The 18,499-nt window shown below is 33.4% G+C and overlaps 1 protein-coding gene across 35 annotated transcripts in view; it reads left to right on the top strand.

The window, feature by feature from the left end:
- spag9a (sperm associated antigen 9a) overlaps positions 1-18,499 on the top strand; it is a 70,577-nt gene that overhangs the window by 25,802 nt on the left and 26,276 nt on the right. For 19 of the 35 annotated variants that reach the window (XM_087242830.1, XM_087242829.1, XM_087242828.1 and 16 more), the window contains 11 exons: positions 4,961-5,018; positions 5,116-5,268; positions 5,513-5,567; positions 6,518-6,648; positions 8,211-8,267; positions 8,359-8,523; positions 9,361-9,490; positions 9,858-9,947; positions 10,161-10,304; positions 14,344-14,509; positions 16,946-17,167. In XM_087242830.1, coding sequence (XP_087098956.1) covers positions 4,961-5,018; positions 5,116-5,268; positions 5,513-5,567; positions 6,518-6,648; positions 8,211-8,267; positions 8,359-8,523; positions 9,361-9,490; positions 9,858-9,947; positions 10,161-10,304; positions 14,344-14,509; positions 16,946-17,167 — 1,371 coding nt within the window. Of the gene's footprint in view, positions 1-844; positions 857-2,699; positions 2,981-4,960; positions 5,019-5,115; positions 5,269-5,512; positions 5,568-6,517; positions 6,649-8,210; positions 8,268-8,358; positions 8,524-9,360; positions 9,491-9,857; positions 9,948-10,160; positions 10,305-14,343; positions 14,510-16,945; positions 17,168-18,499 lie in introns of those variants that run through there. The other 16 variants (XM_087242826.1, XM_087242825.1, XM_087242845.1 and 13 more) reach the window with 5 other exon arrangements.

The raw sequence follows: 18,499 nt of genomic DNA, 5'->3' as shown, positions 1-18,499 counted from the left end.
ATGGCATTTTTCAGGCCTGGAAAGGTTAAGAAAACAAAGAAAAACCCACAAAGTTTTGGAAAAGTCATCGAAATTATTTGAACAAATATCTGTATACGTGAATATAGGTTAGCTGTCGTTTTTCTTTCCTTGGTCAAAAACATGCTCTCACAGTATGTGTCGTGTAAGCATTATCTAAATCAATTTTACAAGGATATAAAGGTAAATTGAAACTAAATAGATTGTTGCAATGTTTTATGATATGCAGTAATAAATGTTAAATGTGCATTGTTTTGCTTACTATTAACCACATATACATACATATACATATATACGTAGACATTATATTCTGTAAGTTGTGGGCAAACTCTGTCCGGAAGGGCCGGTGTCTTGCACAGTTTATCTCCAACTCTAATCAAACACACCTGCTTATTGGTTTTTAATGAACTTGAAGACACTGATTAGCTTGTTCAGGTGTGTGTGATTAATGTTGGAGCTAAACTATGCAGGACACTGGCCCTCCAGGATCGAGTTTGCCCACCCCTGGATTACATGAAACATTTGGTCATGACAATTTACTTGAAAGTCCTGGAAAAGTTAGTACACTGAAAATGTCTACTATGAATCCTTTATTTAGCAACATACCGCAATATTGATCTTTGAATTACTTCTAAGTAAAGATACAAATATAGCTGTATCATGTTTTTATGCATGTTCTTTTTTACTACCTGTGTGTGATTTTTTTATCATATTGAGATAAGCTGTGTGATGCTGGCACAGTCCCATGATGCTCTGTTGTGCATGTTAAACTGACCCAGATCTATTCCTCTCTATGCCCTGACGTTCTGTTCTTCTCTAACCGCAGTGGAGTACTCTGGTGTGTATCACATCCTTGCTTTCTTCTGTCCTAAAATCAGCATCTTTACCTCTGTTTGTCTTCTTAGCATCTAAATCTTCCATTCATGCTTCTGCATTATTTAAACTCGATCACTCAGCTCTACTGTATAGGTTTGGACCAGTGTTGGGTAAATAACTTCAAATATTGTCAAGTAATTAATTACTTATTGCATTATTTGGATTGTATTTAAATTACTTTTCTCATTACCTATATTCCGAAAAGTAAATTCATTGCTTAAAATAATTGAGCTTCTTGACTATTTAAAATTCCTATAAATCGCAATGCCTAGACAATAGAAATTAAACTCTTTCATGTCTTTACATTGGAGTCACACCAGACTTTGGTTTTATTTTTAAAAACACATTTAAAAATGTGTTCAAATTTATATGCATCAATAAAATGTTTTTTTTTTTAAATGAATAACAGCATATTTTATATATACCATATTTTGACATACCTTTCTTACTTATTTAGTTGTTTCTTAACCATTCGCATAGACCATATTAAACAATAACAATGACCCTAACCTATTTCCTGTTTGACATTTTTAATTTCTATAACTTCAGAGAATTTAAAAAAGGTCCACATATTGATAAATAATGTTATGATAGTTGTTTTAACATTTATGATTGAATTGCTTCTTGTTTCAGTTATATAATAGTGTGACAACAAGCAGGAAATGTTCATGGGCCAGTCACATGACCACATTAAATATTATATATGGTCTATAACTGTCATTATTTCACCTAAAATAAATAGTATGCCTTTAGTGTAACTTTAGTTCAAAAAGTAATTTATTTACAGTATCTCTACTATATGTTACTACCAATCACACCCAAAACTGGTTTAGACTGAAACACTAACATGATATGAGCAGTTTCATCTACTGTCCTTATTTCTTAACTAGCGGTAGCATTAACAATTCCACACAGAATCTGCTAACGTTTTCATATTTTCTGCTCTGATTATGACAAAAAGAGTTCTGTGGATGTACTTTGGATAATGATTAGAGGAGAGTGGGCACTTTTTGAAGATTTTGTAGACCACTACAGGTTTACCAGCAGTACCATTCATTTTTTTCAGTTCCCAATTGTGACAGTGCCTTTTTCTCCTTATTCCTGGAATCTCTGAAAGTGTTTCTGTTTGCTCTGGGCTAAATTTTTGAATGGAAAAATAGATGGTTTTGATTCAAATATATCATTGTCATATGACTAGGCATGGGCCGGTATAAGATTCTGCCAGTATGATAACCATGAAAAAAAAATCACAGTTTCACGGTATCATAGTATTGTGATTACTGCTCTAAATTATATTCTATTTAAATGTCTGGGTAAAAAACTAAAACTTTTTGCCCCTTTGAAAAAAATATGTTTTATTTTTTTTTACATATTTATAATATTTTGGAAATGTAAACATGTCAGGGTAAATAATTCAAATGAATCATTGACTTCTCAGGGTGTCCGGTGGGTTGAATGCTAAAGTTTGCCTGAATTAAATATGCGAATATCAGGATGCTGTGTAGCTTATGAAACCAATGAAGTCCTACTAGATTTGACATTATGCTGCTTTGTTTACTACAGTAACCAAGCCAACACCATTATTTCTGCAGCTCTTTAGGCGCTGACCTGCTGAATTAGCTCGATTTAATCGATTTGTATTCAGTAATGAACAATGTTTCAGTTTTGGATTAGTTTCTTCCATTTAATATTTAGTCAATATACATAAGTTAATATCTCACCAGTGTTTCCTGTTGAAAAGTGGTTATAACTATTGACTTAAAATGTTGGAAAGAGTCTTAAAAAAGGTCTTAAAAGGTACTGAATTTCAGTCTCTGATTCCTGTATATACTCTGCTTCTGATGAGTAAAAGTATGAATTAAGTCTGTGTCAGATTCTGTGTGGAGCTAGTTTAAGATGATCCGACTGTGTCTGAATGGTGGTGCTGATCTGTCTGAGGTCTTGCCACTCTCTCCAGCATCTCTCTTGTTTTTCTGTGACCTGTTAACTCTCACCTCACAGCTGTCCATTCGTGTTTCACTCTCCATGTGTCTGTCTCTCTGTCGAACACACGCAGTGCATGCGCTTTCACACCCGAGTCTGTCCGGTAAGAGCATTCATACTGCCCGTCTAACCTACAAACATCAAACTCTGCTCTTTACTGTTCAACAATCATCAATCAGATTTGGCTAAAATAGATTTTGAATGTATGCCAACAAGTATGTTTGGTAACTTTAACGATCAATGAAAAATTTATTTGTAACACGGTGGCTCAGTGATTAGCATTCAGCAAGAAGGTTGCTGGTTCGAGTTTCGTCTGGGACAGTTGGCATTTCTGTGTGGAGTTTGCATTTTCTCACCGTGTTAGCGTAGGCTTGCTCCAAGTGCTGCAGTTTCCCCCCACTGTCCAAAGACATGTGCTGTAGGGGAATTGATTAAACTAAATTGTCCGTAGTGTATGTGTGTGAAAGTGTGTGTCTGGGTGTTTCCCAGTACTGGGTTGCAGCTGGAAGGGTATCCGCTGTGTAAAACATGCTGGATAAGTTGGCAGTTCATTCCGCTGTGCTGACCCCTGATAAATAAGAGGCTAAGCTGAAGGAAAATGAATGAATGAATGAAATAGATTTAATTTCACCGCTTATAACAAAAATGTATTGTATGAAAAAAAATGATGGGTTTTTATGCCAAAAAGATCATCTTCCATAAGGATATTTTGTAAATTTCCTACATCAAATATTAGTAATATGCATTCCTATAAACTTTATTAGACAACTTTAAAAGGGGATTTCCATAAGATACATTTCTAATCGGTTTCTTTATTTAGATTTAACATTTAGATCTAAAACCTTTTAAATTTAGATTGTTTTTTTTTTAATTCAGATTTTACATTTTTAAATAGTTGGGTCTCTGCCTAATCTTAACATGGAAAAGCTTATTTATTCAACTTTTAGATCATGCCAAAATATTTTTACTGTTCTGGTTTGTGGTCCAGGGTCAAATATATCAATATATATATATTTTTAAATGTCTTTCAGGGTCAAGTAAATACATTAACAACCTTACAATAGAATGTGTTTGGAGATCTAAAGTATCATTCATTCATTCATTCATTCATTTTCTTTTCGCCTTAGTCTCTTTATTAATCAGGGGTCGCCACAGCGGAATAAACTGCCAACTAATCCAGCATATGTTTTATGCAGCGTCTGCCCTTCCAGCCGCAACCCATTACCGGGAAACATCCATACACACTCATTCACTCATACACACTCATACACAGCGGTCAATTTTAGCATACCAAACTCACCTATACCACATGTCTTTGGACTTGTGCGGGAAGCCGGAGCACCCGAAGGAAACCCACATGAACACAGGGAGAACATGCAAACTCCACACAGAAATGCCAACTGACCCAGCAGAGGCTTGAACCAGCAACCTTCTTGCTGTGAGGCGAATGTGCTACCCACTGCGCTACCGCATCACCCATCTTAAGTATCTATAGTTTAAAATTATGATTGCAATTTAAAATATAATATAGCTGTGCTTTTTCTTTTTTATGGCAGTCAAAAAGAGTTTTTAATTTATTAATTTTTTTAAAGTTAAATTTGTTCTTAAAATGTTTAAATGTAAAGATTTTCTTCAAATGATACATTAATATATTAAATATGTATAGAAAAAATATGAATAAGTATTAAAATCTATAAAATATATAGACATAATAATATAAAGATTGCTCTTTAAAATTTAATACATGATAAAATTGATTTATCTTTTTTAATTTTTTTAATTAATTTATGTTTTTATTAAATGTAAAGGTTCTTCTTTAACTGTTTAAATGTAAAAAATTGCTTCAAATGTTTTATATATATATATATATAGATTATTTATATATATAGATAGATATTTTTTTTGTTAAAATATACCAAAAAATGGCCAAATTAAATATATTTACGTAAAACTATTTGTAAAATTTTTGTTTTTATCTGGCTTTTTTTATATTTTGAAATGAATAAGAATAAATTATATATATTTTTTATTATACAGGATTGCATTTGTATCACTTAGATCTTGTTGTCTTGCATTTTTGCAGGCATGAGTCGTGAGGTGGAGAATCTCATTCAGGAAAATGTGCAGTTGCTTGAGACAAAGTGAGTAATATTTTTGACTTATATGAATAGTTTCTACTTTCTATATCTGTGTCCATTGTTGCCTTCAGTGCTTAGTTTTTTTTGTGTCTGTATGCAGAAATGCATTGAATGTGGTAAAGAATGATCTGATCGCTCGCGTGGACGAGCTCTCCTGCGAGAAGGAGGTCCTTCAGGGGGAACTGGATGCGGTTTTGCAGGCCAAAGCCAAACTAGAGGAGAAATACAAGGAGCTGGAGGAGGAGCTCAAAAAGTGAGTCACTGTTTTGTTCACATATTTAAAAAGTGCCATCGGGATGCTTTCATATGCAGTTATTCAGGGTCAGCTCATAATGTGGCTAAAGTTTGTAATAAATCAAACAAGACACATTCAGGTTAGTGGCCACAGGTGATGTTTATCACATTAGTGAGTGTGTATTTTTCACGACATGCTAATACTACATGAACTGTGATTAAATGTGCAATTGCTCTGAAAATATGGATATTTTATCACACAGAATAAAAACCGAGACAGAGGAGGCCAAACAGAACAATAATAAAGAAGAAGATGAGGTGAGTGTTGTTAAATATGTAGTATTATAATAATTATTCTCTTTTATTCTTGAAGACCATTTGGGACTTTTCCATAGTTTTTTTTTGTACAATTTTTTTCCGAGTAACCAACAGTAAAGACATTTGAAATTTAATAATAATTTAATGTTAAAAAATATTTTGATTTTATTTTTGATAAAGGAATAAATTACATTTTTAAAATATATATATATATTTAAAATATTTTAATTGTTACAATTAAAAAAGTATTTTAATTTGGAATATTATTTAACTTTTTTTCTTTTTAATTAAACAAACCTGGATTATAAACATTTAAAAATATGTATTATTAAATTATCATTATTAATTTATTATTATTATTATTATTATTATTATTATTGTTGTTATTATTTTTATTATTATTAATAATAATAATAATAATAAATTAATTATAATTTATTAAATAAACATTTTTTTATTTAACTAATTGCGTGTTTTGTTCTAGTTTGCATTTTGTGATGTTTTGTGTTTTATTTACTTTACTTTAATTTAGTTTTAATTTAATTTAATTTAATTTTACTTAATTTTATTAGAATTGTTTTTATTTTACTTTTTAATTTAATTTAATTTAATTTAATTTTATGCAGCAAGTACCTCCATGATGAACATACTTTATTCCGTTCATGCTGTTGTTTTTTAAAGGAATTATATCACTTTTTTACAACTTATTTAGTTTTTCATAACTAAACCAGCTCTCATTGTAAATATAGTTGTTTAAGATTGTGTTTAAAAATTTTAGCTTTGTGTAAAATAGAAGTAGTTTTTTCACAGACACTTGCTGTTGCTCTCCAGACCACATTTAAAGCACTGCTAGTCTGGCAGATTACATTATAATCTTAGAAAGTGCAGATGACAGCTACTGTATGTCAGAATGATAATTATTTAGCTGAAACTAGTGTGTGTTTCTGCAGAGTGATGTGCCCACTGCTCAGAGACGGAGGTTCACGCGGGTGGAAATGGCTCGAGTGCTGATGGAGAGAAACCAGTACAAGGAGAGACTGATGGAGCTGCAGGAGGCCGTCCGGTGGACCGAAATGATTCGGTAAACTTTTCAGCCCTTTCTTTTATTTGCACATTTTTTTACAGATGGTTTTGTGCATGTTGGTTATAGATTTACAAATTATTTTGTAATATTTTATTTTAATGAAGAATTTCTTATATATTTAGTTAAAAAAATTTTTTTCCTAATTTATTTATTTAAATTGTATTGATTCAGACATTTGTTTTTCTTTCTTGCATGTTATAGTTTAAAATTATGTTTTTATGTTATAAAGTTTTTTTATTGAAGATGTTTATATATATATTTTTTATTTAATATTATTTTATTAATTCTTTTTTAATTTAATAATTTAAAAAATGTGTTGTTATAAAGAATATTCTTGCATGTTATAGATTAAAATTATATTTCATGTTATAAAGAATTTTATTTTATTTAATATATTATTTTATATAAAACATTTTTATTTTTTCATGAATTTAAGGATTAGTTTTGTTTTATTTTTATATTTTGCATTTTTGTTTTATTTTACATTTCCATTATATAATTTTTTCATGTTTATTATATATCATGCTATTAAAATGTCTTTTTCTTATTGTATTTTATTCATTTTATAAGTAAAATAAATTAATATCTAAAATATAAATTTATTTGACACATTATTAACAATTTAATTTACATTTTATTTGCACAGCAGCCAAGCAAAATCATATTTATATAAATTTAAATATTTTATTAGATGATGCTCATGTTTTATATCAAGAGCTTTCTACATATTTAGTTTGTTTCATATTATTTTATTCATCTGTTTTTTTTACTTTAATAATTCAGATTTAATAATAGATTTCCTCACATGTTATAGTTTAAAAATATATATTTTATGTTATAAAGAGTTTTTATTTATTGAATAACTTTATATATATTCTAAAGATATAGACATAAAATATTTCTAAAGATGATGCTTCTGCTTTATATTAGGAATTTTCTATATATGTAGTTTTTATTTCATATTATTTTATTCATCTATCTTTTAACTTCATTAATTCAGACATTTGTTGTTATAAAGAATAGATTTTATATGTTATAAAGGATTTTATTTTGCATGAACTAATATTGTTTTTCGTGAATGCAATAATTTTTTGTCTTGTTTTTATATTATTTTAACATTTTAGTTTTGTTATAAATGTTATCTTATTCTTTAGTTTTTAAATTTCTTTTGTTTTACATATTAAAATTCTTTATAATTTGTACAATAAAACAAATTTTATAAGTCAAATAAAATAAAATCTTAAATGTAATTTGTTCAACACATTATTAACAATTTAATATTATTAAACTTATTTTTTATTTTCACAGCAACCAAGCCAAATCATATTCATAAAGATGATGCTTCTGTTTTATATTCAGTTTGTTTGTTTATTTCTGCTGTCTTGTGTTTCTGACCAAACCATCTTTTTTACGCTCAGCTTGAGATCTGTTCTTATACTAATTGTCCAAGAAAGTAGGCCAGTTTTTCTGGCTAATGAACAGAAAACCCCACGGCACCGCATTGAGATCGTCTGCTCGCTCATGGCTTTTCTGCAGTGATATGTTTTGTGTTTCCTCAGAGCTTCAAGAGAAAATTCAGAAGTCGCAGAAAAGAAGAGGTCAAGCATCAGGCAATTGTAAGACTCATTTTCCAGAAAAGCTGTAAATGCATAGATGCTAGCAACACAGATCAGTAATGTTCTTCTTTGTGTTTGTGTCCTCTTCCAGCTTCAGTCGCCTCTTCAGTTCTTCCAGTTCTGCTGCGTCCAGCAGCTCGTCCAGAGCTTTACCGTCCAACGTCAAGTACAACCCACCCAGCATCATGAAGAAGAGCAACACCTTCTCCCAGTTCCCCAGAGAAAAGTCCAAAGCTTTCGACTTCCTCAAAGAAGAGTAGGTTTTAACTTTCAGTCAAGAATTGTTTTTGCATTAGGGTCAAGGTGTGACCCAGCAGAGCAAAAGAAATGTAGTAAATCAAAATATCTTTAAACATGTATTATTATGTTAGTGTGAGCTAAAAAGTAATATATTAAACATGCATTTAAATTTTAAAGTATAAATAAATATATTTGAATAAAAAAGATAAATATATAATATAAAATTTTAAGCCAAAAATGTACAGAAGTAATTGATTTAGTTTCTTATTCTTATAGTTTTAAAAAAAAAAATTTATTAACGATTGTGTATTTGTTTAGATCAATGTATTGTTAAATGCTTTTTTATGCATTATAGTATTGCTTTTTCACATTGTCGACGTGAAAATTCAACTTTTGTCTACAATTATTATTGAAATGTGAATATTCTATGCAAAGTGTAAAGCTTATTCGTTGTTTCTTGTCACATGACTCCCTAGTTTTTGCTTTTCTTTCTGGTAAGTTGAGATATCTCTCTATTTAAAATAACTTAATTTGTACATGCCAATGGAGCAAATTGTAAAAATGTAAAAATGGGGGAAACAAATTCTGGAAACTTTGTGTCTATCAAATGCTTCCTAAGACGTTCATATTAATGATCCTGTGTGGATCAATGACCAATGGAGAATCACGATGTGATCTAAAATATAAGTAAGTATAAATGATGTAAAAGTGTATAAAATGCACCTCCAACCAAATTGGTGAACCACCAAATTATCAGTATTTTGAATTATCAGCTATTAGCATACGCTGAGAGATTTACTATCAGTCACAAACAGAACATAACGTCTTATATTCAAACCTTTTTTGTGATCAGGGTGGACTCGAGTGGCTCTCTGTCCCGCCGGGAGCAGAAGCGGGCTCAGTATCAGCATGTGAAAGCACACATGCAGAAAGAGGACGGCAGGGTGACCGCACATGGCTGGAGTCTGCCGGGAAAATACAAGGTAGAGTAGCTTATTTTATCTAGTTTCGTTTACTACATATAACGATTCTTTGCAAAAAAAAAAAAAAAAAAAAAAAGAATATTGATTACATACTACTGTAGTATTTTGTAGTTTATAGCTATTTTGTTTTTAAAAGATAGTTCATTTAACACTGCCCCATAATGAAATGTATGTGTCCTTCACTCTTAGAATGCTGACTTTTTGAGAGTGACAAGCTCATTTTTGTGTGTGTACTTAATTAAATACATATTTTTCATACTTTTCGTTTTTACATTGGTTTGCTTTTTTAAATTCAATTATTTATTGTTCTGTTCATTCTGATAATGTAATATGATCTTAAGTGAAATTGTCATCCTCTTCTGTACAGGTTGCCAATGGTGGCCCTGTAGAGAACAAAATAAACCTGCCGGTTCCTGTGTGTCTCAAGCCACTGGAGCAGAAAGATGCTTCTATGAAGGTGAAGACGTGAAGGAAGGTCATTTTGTGAATAAATATCAAGTACAAATCACCTAAAGATCATAATTACCTGAAATCAGCGTTTGCAGTACTTTTGTTGCATTACTTCAGCACTTTTATACACTAAAATGTAAACATTCATGAAGCCATTTTCAGCTTGACTCACCTTAAGCAGTTCTGACTGTCTTATTTTTTGCTGGTTTGGTCTGTGCAGCTGCTGTGTGCCACTGGAGTGAATCTCTCTGGAGGACGCTTGTGTGACAGAGGCTCTGCTGAAGACTCCACAGTAGAGACAGACTCAGCCAAACAGAGGAAAGGCTCTCAGAGCAGCCTAGATCAGCTGGAGCACGATCCTAAGGTGAAATATTGAGATAAATGTTCCATAAATACTAGGGTTGGGCATCTAAGCTATAATGCCGATCCGATACGCATCTCGATACAAAGAATACGATCCGATATATTAGCGATACATTTGTGACATATTGCGATGCAACACGATACGATTCACACCCATATCACGATACGATGCGATAATTCAGCACTAACTAATTAGATCAAGTTTATGAGATGATGTGAAAGAGGATGCTGTGCCATTGAATGAGTTTGATTATTTATAAACCAAGCAAAACCAAGACTTTTTTTTACAAACTGGCTTTTCTCTCAGAGCCAGAGTGTCAGTTTACAGTAGAGGGCCATTTTAGAACATATAGCACATATTATTTAAGCATTTTCAAGATAAACAGAATGTATAAGTGCAATATATATTAAAAAAATATGTATATATTTGCACTCTTTCAACATAAATAAATTTAGCATTGCACAACAAGAATTGTGATTTAACTTTTCAACTATGAAAACAAGTTTTACAAAGATATTTTGCCACTGATTATTCAAAACTTAAGGTTGTGAACTAGCAGTGTTATGCTGCTTTGAAACATCACTGTCACTGTAAACAACAGGCTAATAAAAATATAACAAACCAGCAATCTTCTTGCTGTGAGGTGGTCAAACTACCCACTGTGCCACCGTGACACGCAATTATTTTTATCATTATTATTATTAATATTATTATTATTATTATTAAATAAAAATTAACAGGAGGAGGTGTTTAAAACCTTCGTTCTCCGTGACACTAGGCTGAATATCTTTGCAGATGAACAATGCAATAGCATTCGTTATTGGCGTAGAGCGCACAAAACTGTTGCGCATGGAAAAAAAACTTGCAATGCTTTTCTCACCACTTTTGGAGCTGGTTGAAGCAGTGCGAAAGCCGGGGATGCAGAAACACTGGAAGATGCTTTCACAACAACACCGTGGCGCCGCTTCAAGTGAGATTTCAGATTAGTCGTACTGCCCGCGTATTTTACAGATGCGCGGCACATTTTGCAAATTGCATCTGTCCTGTCATGTCGTCCATCCTTAAATCCATAATGTTGCCATACTTTAGATTTAAAACTCAGTGGGGAATAAAATGTTTGTTTTGCTTCTCGCTCTTTCTGAGGGCGCTCCACTAGCTTCATCCGCACACCTGATACACTGAGTTGTAGTGTGTGCACATCCGCAAATCCGTTGCTAAGGCTTACTTTATGTAGGTCGATTCAATTTTTCGCCAAAAACAGGTTGACAACACTTGTTAATAAATAAAAAATACATTCTATATTAAAAATATAAGCTGTATCTCGGAAAAATCGATGCATCTTGCAAAAACCGATGCATCTCGATTTGCTTCCAAAATTTCATTCATCCTCTGCTGCTCAACCGATGCACTCGCATCGTGCACGCGCATGACCGCGTATCGATACATATCGGTTAATCTTCCCATCCCTAATAAATACGTATACCACTGTTATATATATATATATATATATATCTGGGAGCCGTATCATCTACTCTGTTGCAAGCCCAGAGTGAAGCATAGGGGGTAGATCAGTGATGGTTTGAGCTGCAATTTCATGGCTTTCCCTAGGCCCAATACTTGTGGTAGATGGGCGTGTCACTGTCAAGGACTACCGAACCATTCTGGAGGACCATGTGCACCCAATTGTTCAAACATTGTCACCTGAAGGCAGTGCTGTGTATCTGTATGCTGTGGATGATAATGCACCAATACACACAGCAAGATTAGTGACAGAGTGGTTTGATGAACATTAAAGTGAAGTTGAACATCTCCCATGGCTACTTTGGGGTGTTTTGGAGTAGCAAGTTAGGAAACTCGTGTTTATATATATTTACCTAAATTAAGACTAATTTTAGATTAACAAACATTGTGATTTAAGTAATAAATACAATAAAAATGCTGGAAGAAAGAACTGTTTGCTTGCGTTCCATTGGGGAAAATGTTGATGTATGAATATCAGTCTGTAAGACAATCTAATTTCCACCATTGGGACATTAATTTATAAGCAATCTTTGTATTTTATCTTATATTTTTTGTTATTAGTGATTTTATATTTGGTTTCATTTCATTACAGAAGCCTAACTTTTTGACTAAAACATTGTGTGTGGATTTCAATGAAATTGCTGTATTACAGTGTAGAAAATGGATATTTGGTAGGTGTTTAGATCACTATATTTCCTCCATTATCAAAACAAAAAAACAAAAAAAAACATGCAAACAAATGAGCCAAGTAAATTCAGCTAATAGAGCATACAACCAATGGACGAGCCCCAATTTCATGTTATGCACCGTCTAGGGATAGTGCACAACATGAAAGACAAGACAACAAATATAAAGTCAAAGATTTTTTGGGGTTTGAATTCGGGAGCTGACAAGGCCAAAATAACAAACAAAAATTCCTTTATGTTAAATCTCGAACTTACCTGATCAAAAACAAAAGAAAAGAAAGTACAAATTCACTACCCTAACTACCTAACACAAAAGGTCAAAAGGTTTTACAAAGAAAATGGCGTCAAACTCCTTACTATCCCAATATATATACACTATTTTCAAACTATTTACAAAAACAGGCAACCATATTTGAAGGACAAGCCAAAATCAATGTCAGCAGGCAACAAAGGTCAAACAAGCCAGTGGAACAAAGTATCATAAACAAAACAAACACTAAAACAAAAAGTGCTCACAAATCTCAATTGAATCTCAGTAGTCACCCAAAACCAACCGTCCTCACAAATCTCAATATTCCCAGTCTTAACACATCTAAAAACTAGGGATGGCTGACGTGAAACTGACGTTTCGACACAGTGTCGAGATCCCGAAGCGCAAGTGTTTCGAAGCATGATCCGAAACACCCAGGTCACGTGACTAAAGTGTTTCGAAACACTTGGTCACGTGACAAAAGCGATTCAAAGCATCGATCATTTCAGAGGCGTTTCAAGACCCGGAGAATCTGCATTTGACTGGCATGATCTTTAATAAGTCTCCGTCTTGTATGGCCTAGTGGACCGTGCGTGTGCACTATGGTACTGTAATTAAATTTTTTTTTTGGGTTCGAATCTCGACTATTACAAATACTCCAAAATCATGATTTTATGTATTTTAATCATGTTACTGTTTTATGGTGTAGCCTAGATAGGATACAGCTGCGGATACACCATCAATTTAGCATCATTTTTGTAACACTGTAAAACAATAATTCATATTTTTACAGTACTGTGATGGGTTTAGGTTTTGGATAGACGTTAATAAAATACAATGGGAAATTTAATTAATAATATAAATAATTATTGTTAACTTCTGGCCACAACTGTATCTGATCTAGTAACAACCCTGTTATATGAACAAAATACAAATTTATTTACAAATGTTTATTCGTATGTCAGAGCAATGTTGAAACAAAACGATACAATAACAAAGCATTACCAACTGGTAGTAAAGCATTTCAGCACACTTGTGACAGTCTGGATTCGAACCCATTATTCCCGCATTATAGTCACGTACTCTAACCGCTCGACTAAATCATTTGATGATTCAAGGCTACAAAGTGGGGTTTGATACATCAATTTGCTCAACTGTTCTTTGCTGAAGCTGTTTCAGTGAAATACAGATAAAATGACCACTAGGTGTCACCGTAGAGTGGTGTTTCGAAACGTTTCGAAGCTTCGACACATTTGCTTCGATAGTTTCAGTGTTTCACGAAGCCTCGCTTTGCCCACCACTACTAAAAACACTGCACTATATCACATACAAACGTTTCAACAAACACAAAGCAAGTGACCAAAAACAAGATTGCTGCCAAGGAAGTAGTGTCATGGCTTTTTAAAACACTGTAGGCCAATCAGGAACAAGCAAGCTGGAAGTGGCCAATTAGATGTGTTCTAAGCAAAACAGATGAGACAAGACAAACATAGGATTGTAACAGTGGAACACACAGCACATTTGTTAAGTGGCATATTTCTTTAGTGATGCTGTGACAGAAATGCTGTGTGGTTGTTGGCAGGAGCGGGAGCAGACGCTGCATGTGGAAATGTCCAGTCGCGTCTGGATCTGCACGAGCACTCACTCCTCTACTAAGGTGATGGTCATAGATGTGACGCGACCCGACGACCTCCTGGACAGCTTCTACGTCTGTAACTCATGCGTGCTGTGTATCGCCAGCATACCAGGTCAGAAATGCATCTTCCTAATGTTTCTGTTAGTCACTGAATTCAATATCTAACCCTTATGTCTTGAAATATCAATGAGGCATATACAGATGATTAGCGATGTAATGATACAATGTAATATCAAGATCTTCCTAAATGCAGCAGTGCGAATCACTGATGTAAATAACATCATTAGAGATATTGAGCTTGTTTTATCCAGTAATCAGCTTACTGTTTTAATACAGTAAAATTCTTATCCGAAATTGTCATAAACAATGTCCATTGCATTCATAGATGGCAACGAAATCACAAGTGAGCTGATGCACTTAGGTTTGTAGTGTAGCCTTTTAACCAACAGTAGGCATACATATTGTAATATTATGTTTGTATGTATTAACAATGTATGTAACAACAAAAATCCCAATAATAAATCCTTTTTTAGTATACGATAAAAAGACAATATCGTATCATGAGTTCAGTATAAAGATGCGTATCGAATCATGACTTGACTGTATTGTTGCATCCCTGGAGATTACTGTTCTCAGTCTACTAGTAATACAGTATATTAAATAAAAATAGTGCAATATTTGGTCACATGTTCAGATTTCTCTTTCAAATTATGATAAGATTGAAATATCACAAACTTAAATATCTTGAAAATATCTCCAGAGTGCTGCTGCTGACACATTCAGGTAAATTTACAGAGATACTCTTGTGGAAAAAAAAATACTTTTAAAGATGCAAATCAAATCAAACCGTTTACTTTTTTATAATTTTATTTTTTTTATTTAAAGATTTACAATGACAGAAAAGTGGTATAGGTGTCTCATGTCATCATATACAATAATATAGCAATCTATTATACAATTGTCCATCTGCTCATAATTCAAGTCTTTTGTGAAGGGTAAAATTAACAAAAAATAAATAAATTAAATAAAAATCAAGATACATTCTCCAAAAACTCCCATAGAGGATTCCAGATATGCCAGAAATCATCAGATTTCTCACGCAAGTCATAAGTTAGTTTTTCCAAGGGTAAGAAAATGGCAACTTGATTTATCCACATATTGACAGAAGGAATGTTAGGAGAGGACCACAACAAAAGAATACATTTTCTTGCAAGATATGTACAAAAGTGTTTCTAGTCCATGATTAAGTTGTAGAGCAGTTTTACAATTTAGAAGATAAACAGCTAGAGAAAGGGCAAAAGGTTTACCTATAATCTTCTGGACTAATTTTCCAATATGTCCTAATCATGTCACAGTCCCAGAATACATGCATCACAGTACCAACATTGGATTTGCACTTAAAACAACACTGAGAAACATTAGAGAATATCTTATTTAGACGAACTGGCGTTAAATAAGTTCTGTAAAAGAATTAAAAATTTTGCTCATGGTTTGATATTGTGGCCCCTTTGAAAAATATGCCAGAAGAGACAGAAAGCCAGTCTTCTTCACTAAAATTTGTTCCACAATCTTTCTCCCATATAACTTTAAGGAGGTAAAGGAAGAACATCAAACCGTTTTCAGTGTCCAACTTAAAGACTGAACTCAGGAGTAGAGAGTTAGAGGGCTGTCATATTGGACTTTTCGGTACATTGAATTTACATTTTGTTACATTGAATACACAAATGTTCTGCATAAAAATAAAATTACATGATATAACCTACCAAAAATGAAAGACATTTACCGAATTATAATTTTTAGACCAGGCATGATCAGACTGTCTATACCAGATATCGAATTGGACATTCTAGGTTGACACATTAATATTTCCTGAATAACCAAGCACCACCTAAACGTAATTACTGCCGGGCTGCTCTTACCATAAAACATATTCTGTTGGAATATGGAAGTTTGAATTCCGTTAGACAATTTTTTTTTTAGGAGAGTACTTTGATGGACATTTTTAAAAAGGTACCACCAGGTAGAATCTTGAATTATTTATCAAAAATGTAACTTTAATAGATAGGAAAGTATAGAGCATTGACAGGAAGGTGGAGAATTTAGCATAGGATCGTGAGGCTTTAGCACACAAAGTTTGCGTGAGCAAATATAGAAACACACCACTAAGCAAAATATTAAGTATCATTTTCAAAAAAATATAGAGTGAGATATTTTTTTTGGTCTGTATCGCTTAACCCTTACACATATAATCTGGTGTATTACGACTGCAAATCTTCAACATTTAAGTCTTGAAAAGTTTTGAAAGGTCTTACATTTTACATTTGTAAAACCTCCAGAAAGGTGTTTTTTTTTTTTTTTTTTTTTTTTTTGCATATGCTAGGCTACGCCTAACTAAATCAGGTACAAACACGTTTTGTTCCTTAACTTTGGGAGAGAATTATATGCATCTTATAGTAGAGTGTAAATAAGATGGAGTGTACTTAGCCAGCATGTTGATTTAGATGTGAATAAAAAGCAGTGATGTAGTTGATTATGGTTTGATCTGCAGGAGTGTTGGAGACAGATTATCCTGCGGGGGAGGAGATTCCTCAGGATCTGGAGGCGGGACCAGACGCTCTATTGGCCAGCAGCAGCTCTCAGGGCAGTGAGGGAGTGTTGAGTGACGTGTCGGCGGTTGGCTGTGGTGTTGAGGAGTCCAGTTTAGGCTCCCAAGCGGGCAGCACAGGAGCCCACGAACAGTCTGCTGAACAGAGTCCCGCCAGAGGAAGTGGTAAGGAGGAGTTGTTATACTTAAATTGATAGTTTTTAAATGTTGTCATTTCGTCAGGGGAATGCCCCCCCCCCCCCCCATCCCAGTGGACAAAACATTATGTAAAACATTATCTTCCCCTGAATGCCAAGTCGCGGGCTAAGTAATTTCTCTTTTTTGCCCCCCAAAAAAACTCAAAAACCAGATAATTGTTGTGCAATAAGAGATATCGTTAACCTGACATAAGGCATGGCTGGGAAATACTTAAGAATTCCATCAGGGAAAGAACAACCGTAAGGAAAACATTTATGGATTTGGGCCGAAAAGCTAGCATCATTCCCCCATAACAATCTGAGTTACCTACATTGTCAGTACGCTTTTTTATAGAGTTTCTATTCTAAATTGCAGGTTAAGAGCAATTAAATTATAAAATGAAATGCAAATTTAAAGTATAAACAGCAAAAAGGAACAAATAGATTTTCCCTACCGCCAAATATTAATCCAAGCAAAAAAAGGACACTAAATATAAAAGCACACACTTACAGCTGTAATGCTGTCAATAATCACAAAATCGCTGAGGAATTTCAAAATGATAGATTTAAGAACAAGCCAAATTGGAGCTCTGACAAGGACAGGAGGCTTTTAAATGACTGAAAACAGCTTTGGGTGCAGTATGTGGATCGCAAGTGCCCACATTTTAGTTTGTGACCGGTTTGTGCTGCATTTCTATGGAGATCCCAGTGTAGCTGCTATTACTGCCCATTGTTTTGTTTTTTTGCCCGCCAGTCTCTGCACGAGTCACATGACTGAAAACTATCAATAGGTACACGGAGTTAAAAACAATCACAGTTTTCATTTCAATCATGCTAAATTTAATGAACTTGGGTCAGATATCGAATGTAGGTTTTAATGTTTGGTCAGGTTTTGATACTAATGAGTGTTGAGGCACTAAACGTAATACGGTTTTATTAAACTATCCAAAAACCACTAGAACTGTGTAATATGTTTTCTGGCTCATGTCAAATGTTTCAAAGAATTTTAAAATCCAGAGAAATAAGCAATGTTAGCGATAATATTGAAGAAATTTTATAGCAGGGGTGCTCAACGCTGTTCCTGGAGATCTACATTCCTGGAGAGTTCAGCTTCAACCCTGATCAAACACACCTGAACCAATTAATTAGGACCTGAACAGCACTTGATAACTACAAGCAGGTGTGTTTGATATGGGTTGCAACTGAAACCTGCAGGACGGTAGACTTCCAGGAACAGGGTTGGTCACCCCTGTCCTATAGAATATGGTAGATAAAATGATAACTCCTATGATTCCACAGAGAGTCATCAAACTACACCTTT

This window comes from Danio rerio, chromosome 3 (genome assembly GCF_052040795.2).
Source record: "Danio rerio strain M-AB ecotype USA chromosome 3, GRCz13ab, whole genome shotgun sequence".
NCBI lineage: Eukaryota > Metazoa > Chordata > Actinopteri > Cypriniformes > Danionidae > Danio > Danio rerio.
Note: the sequence above shows the minus strand (reverse complement) of the source record. Positions and strands in the feature narration are given on the sequence as shown.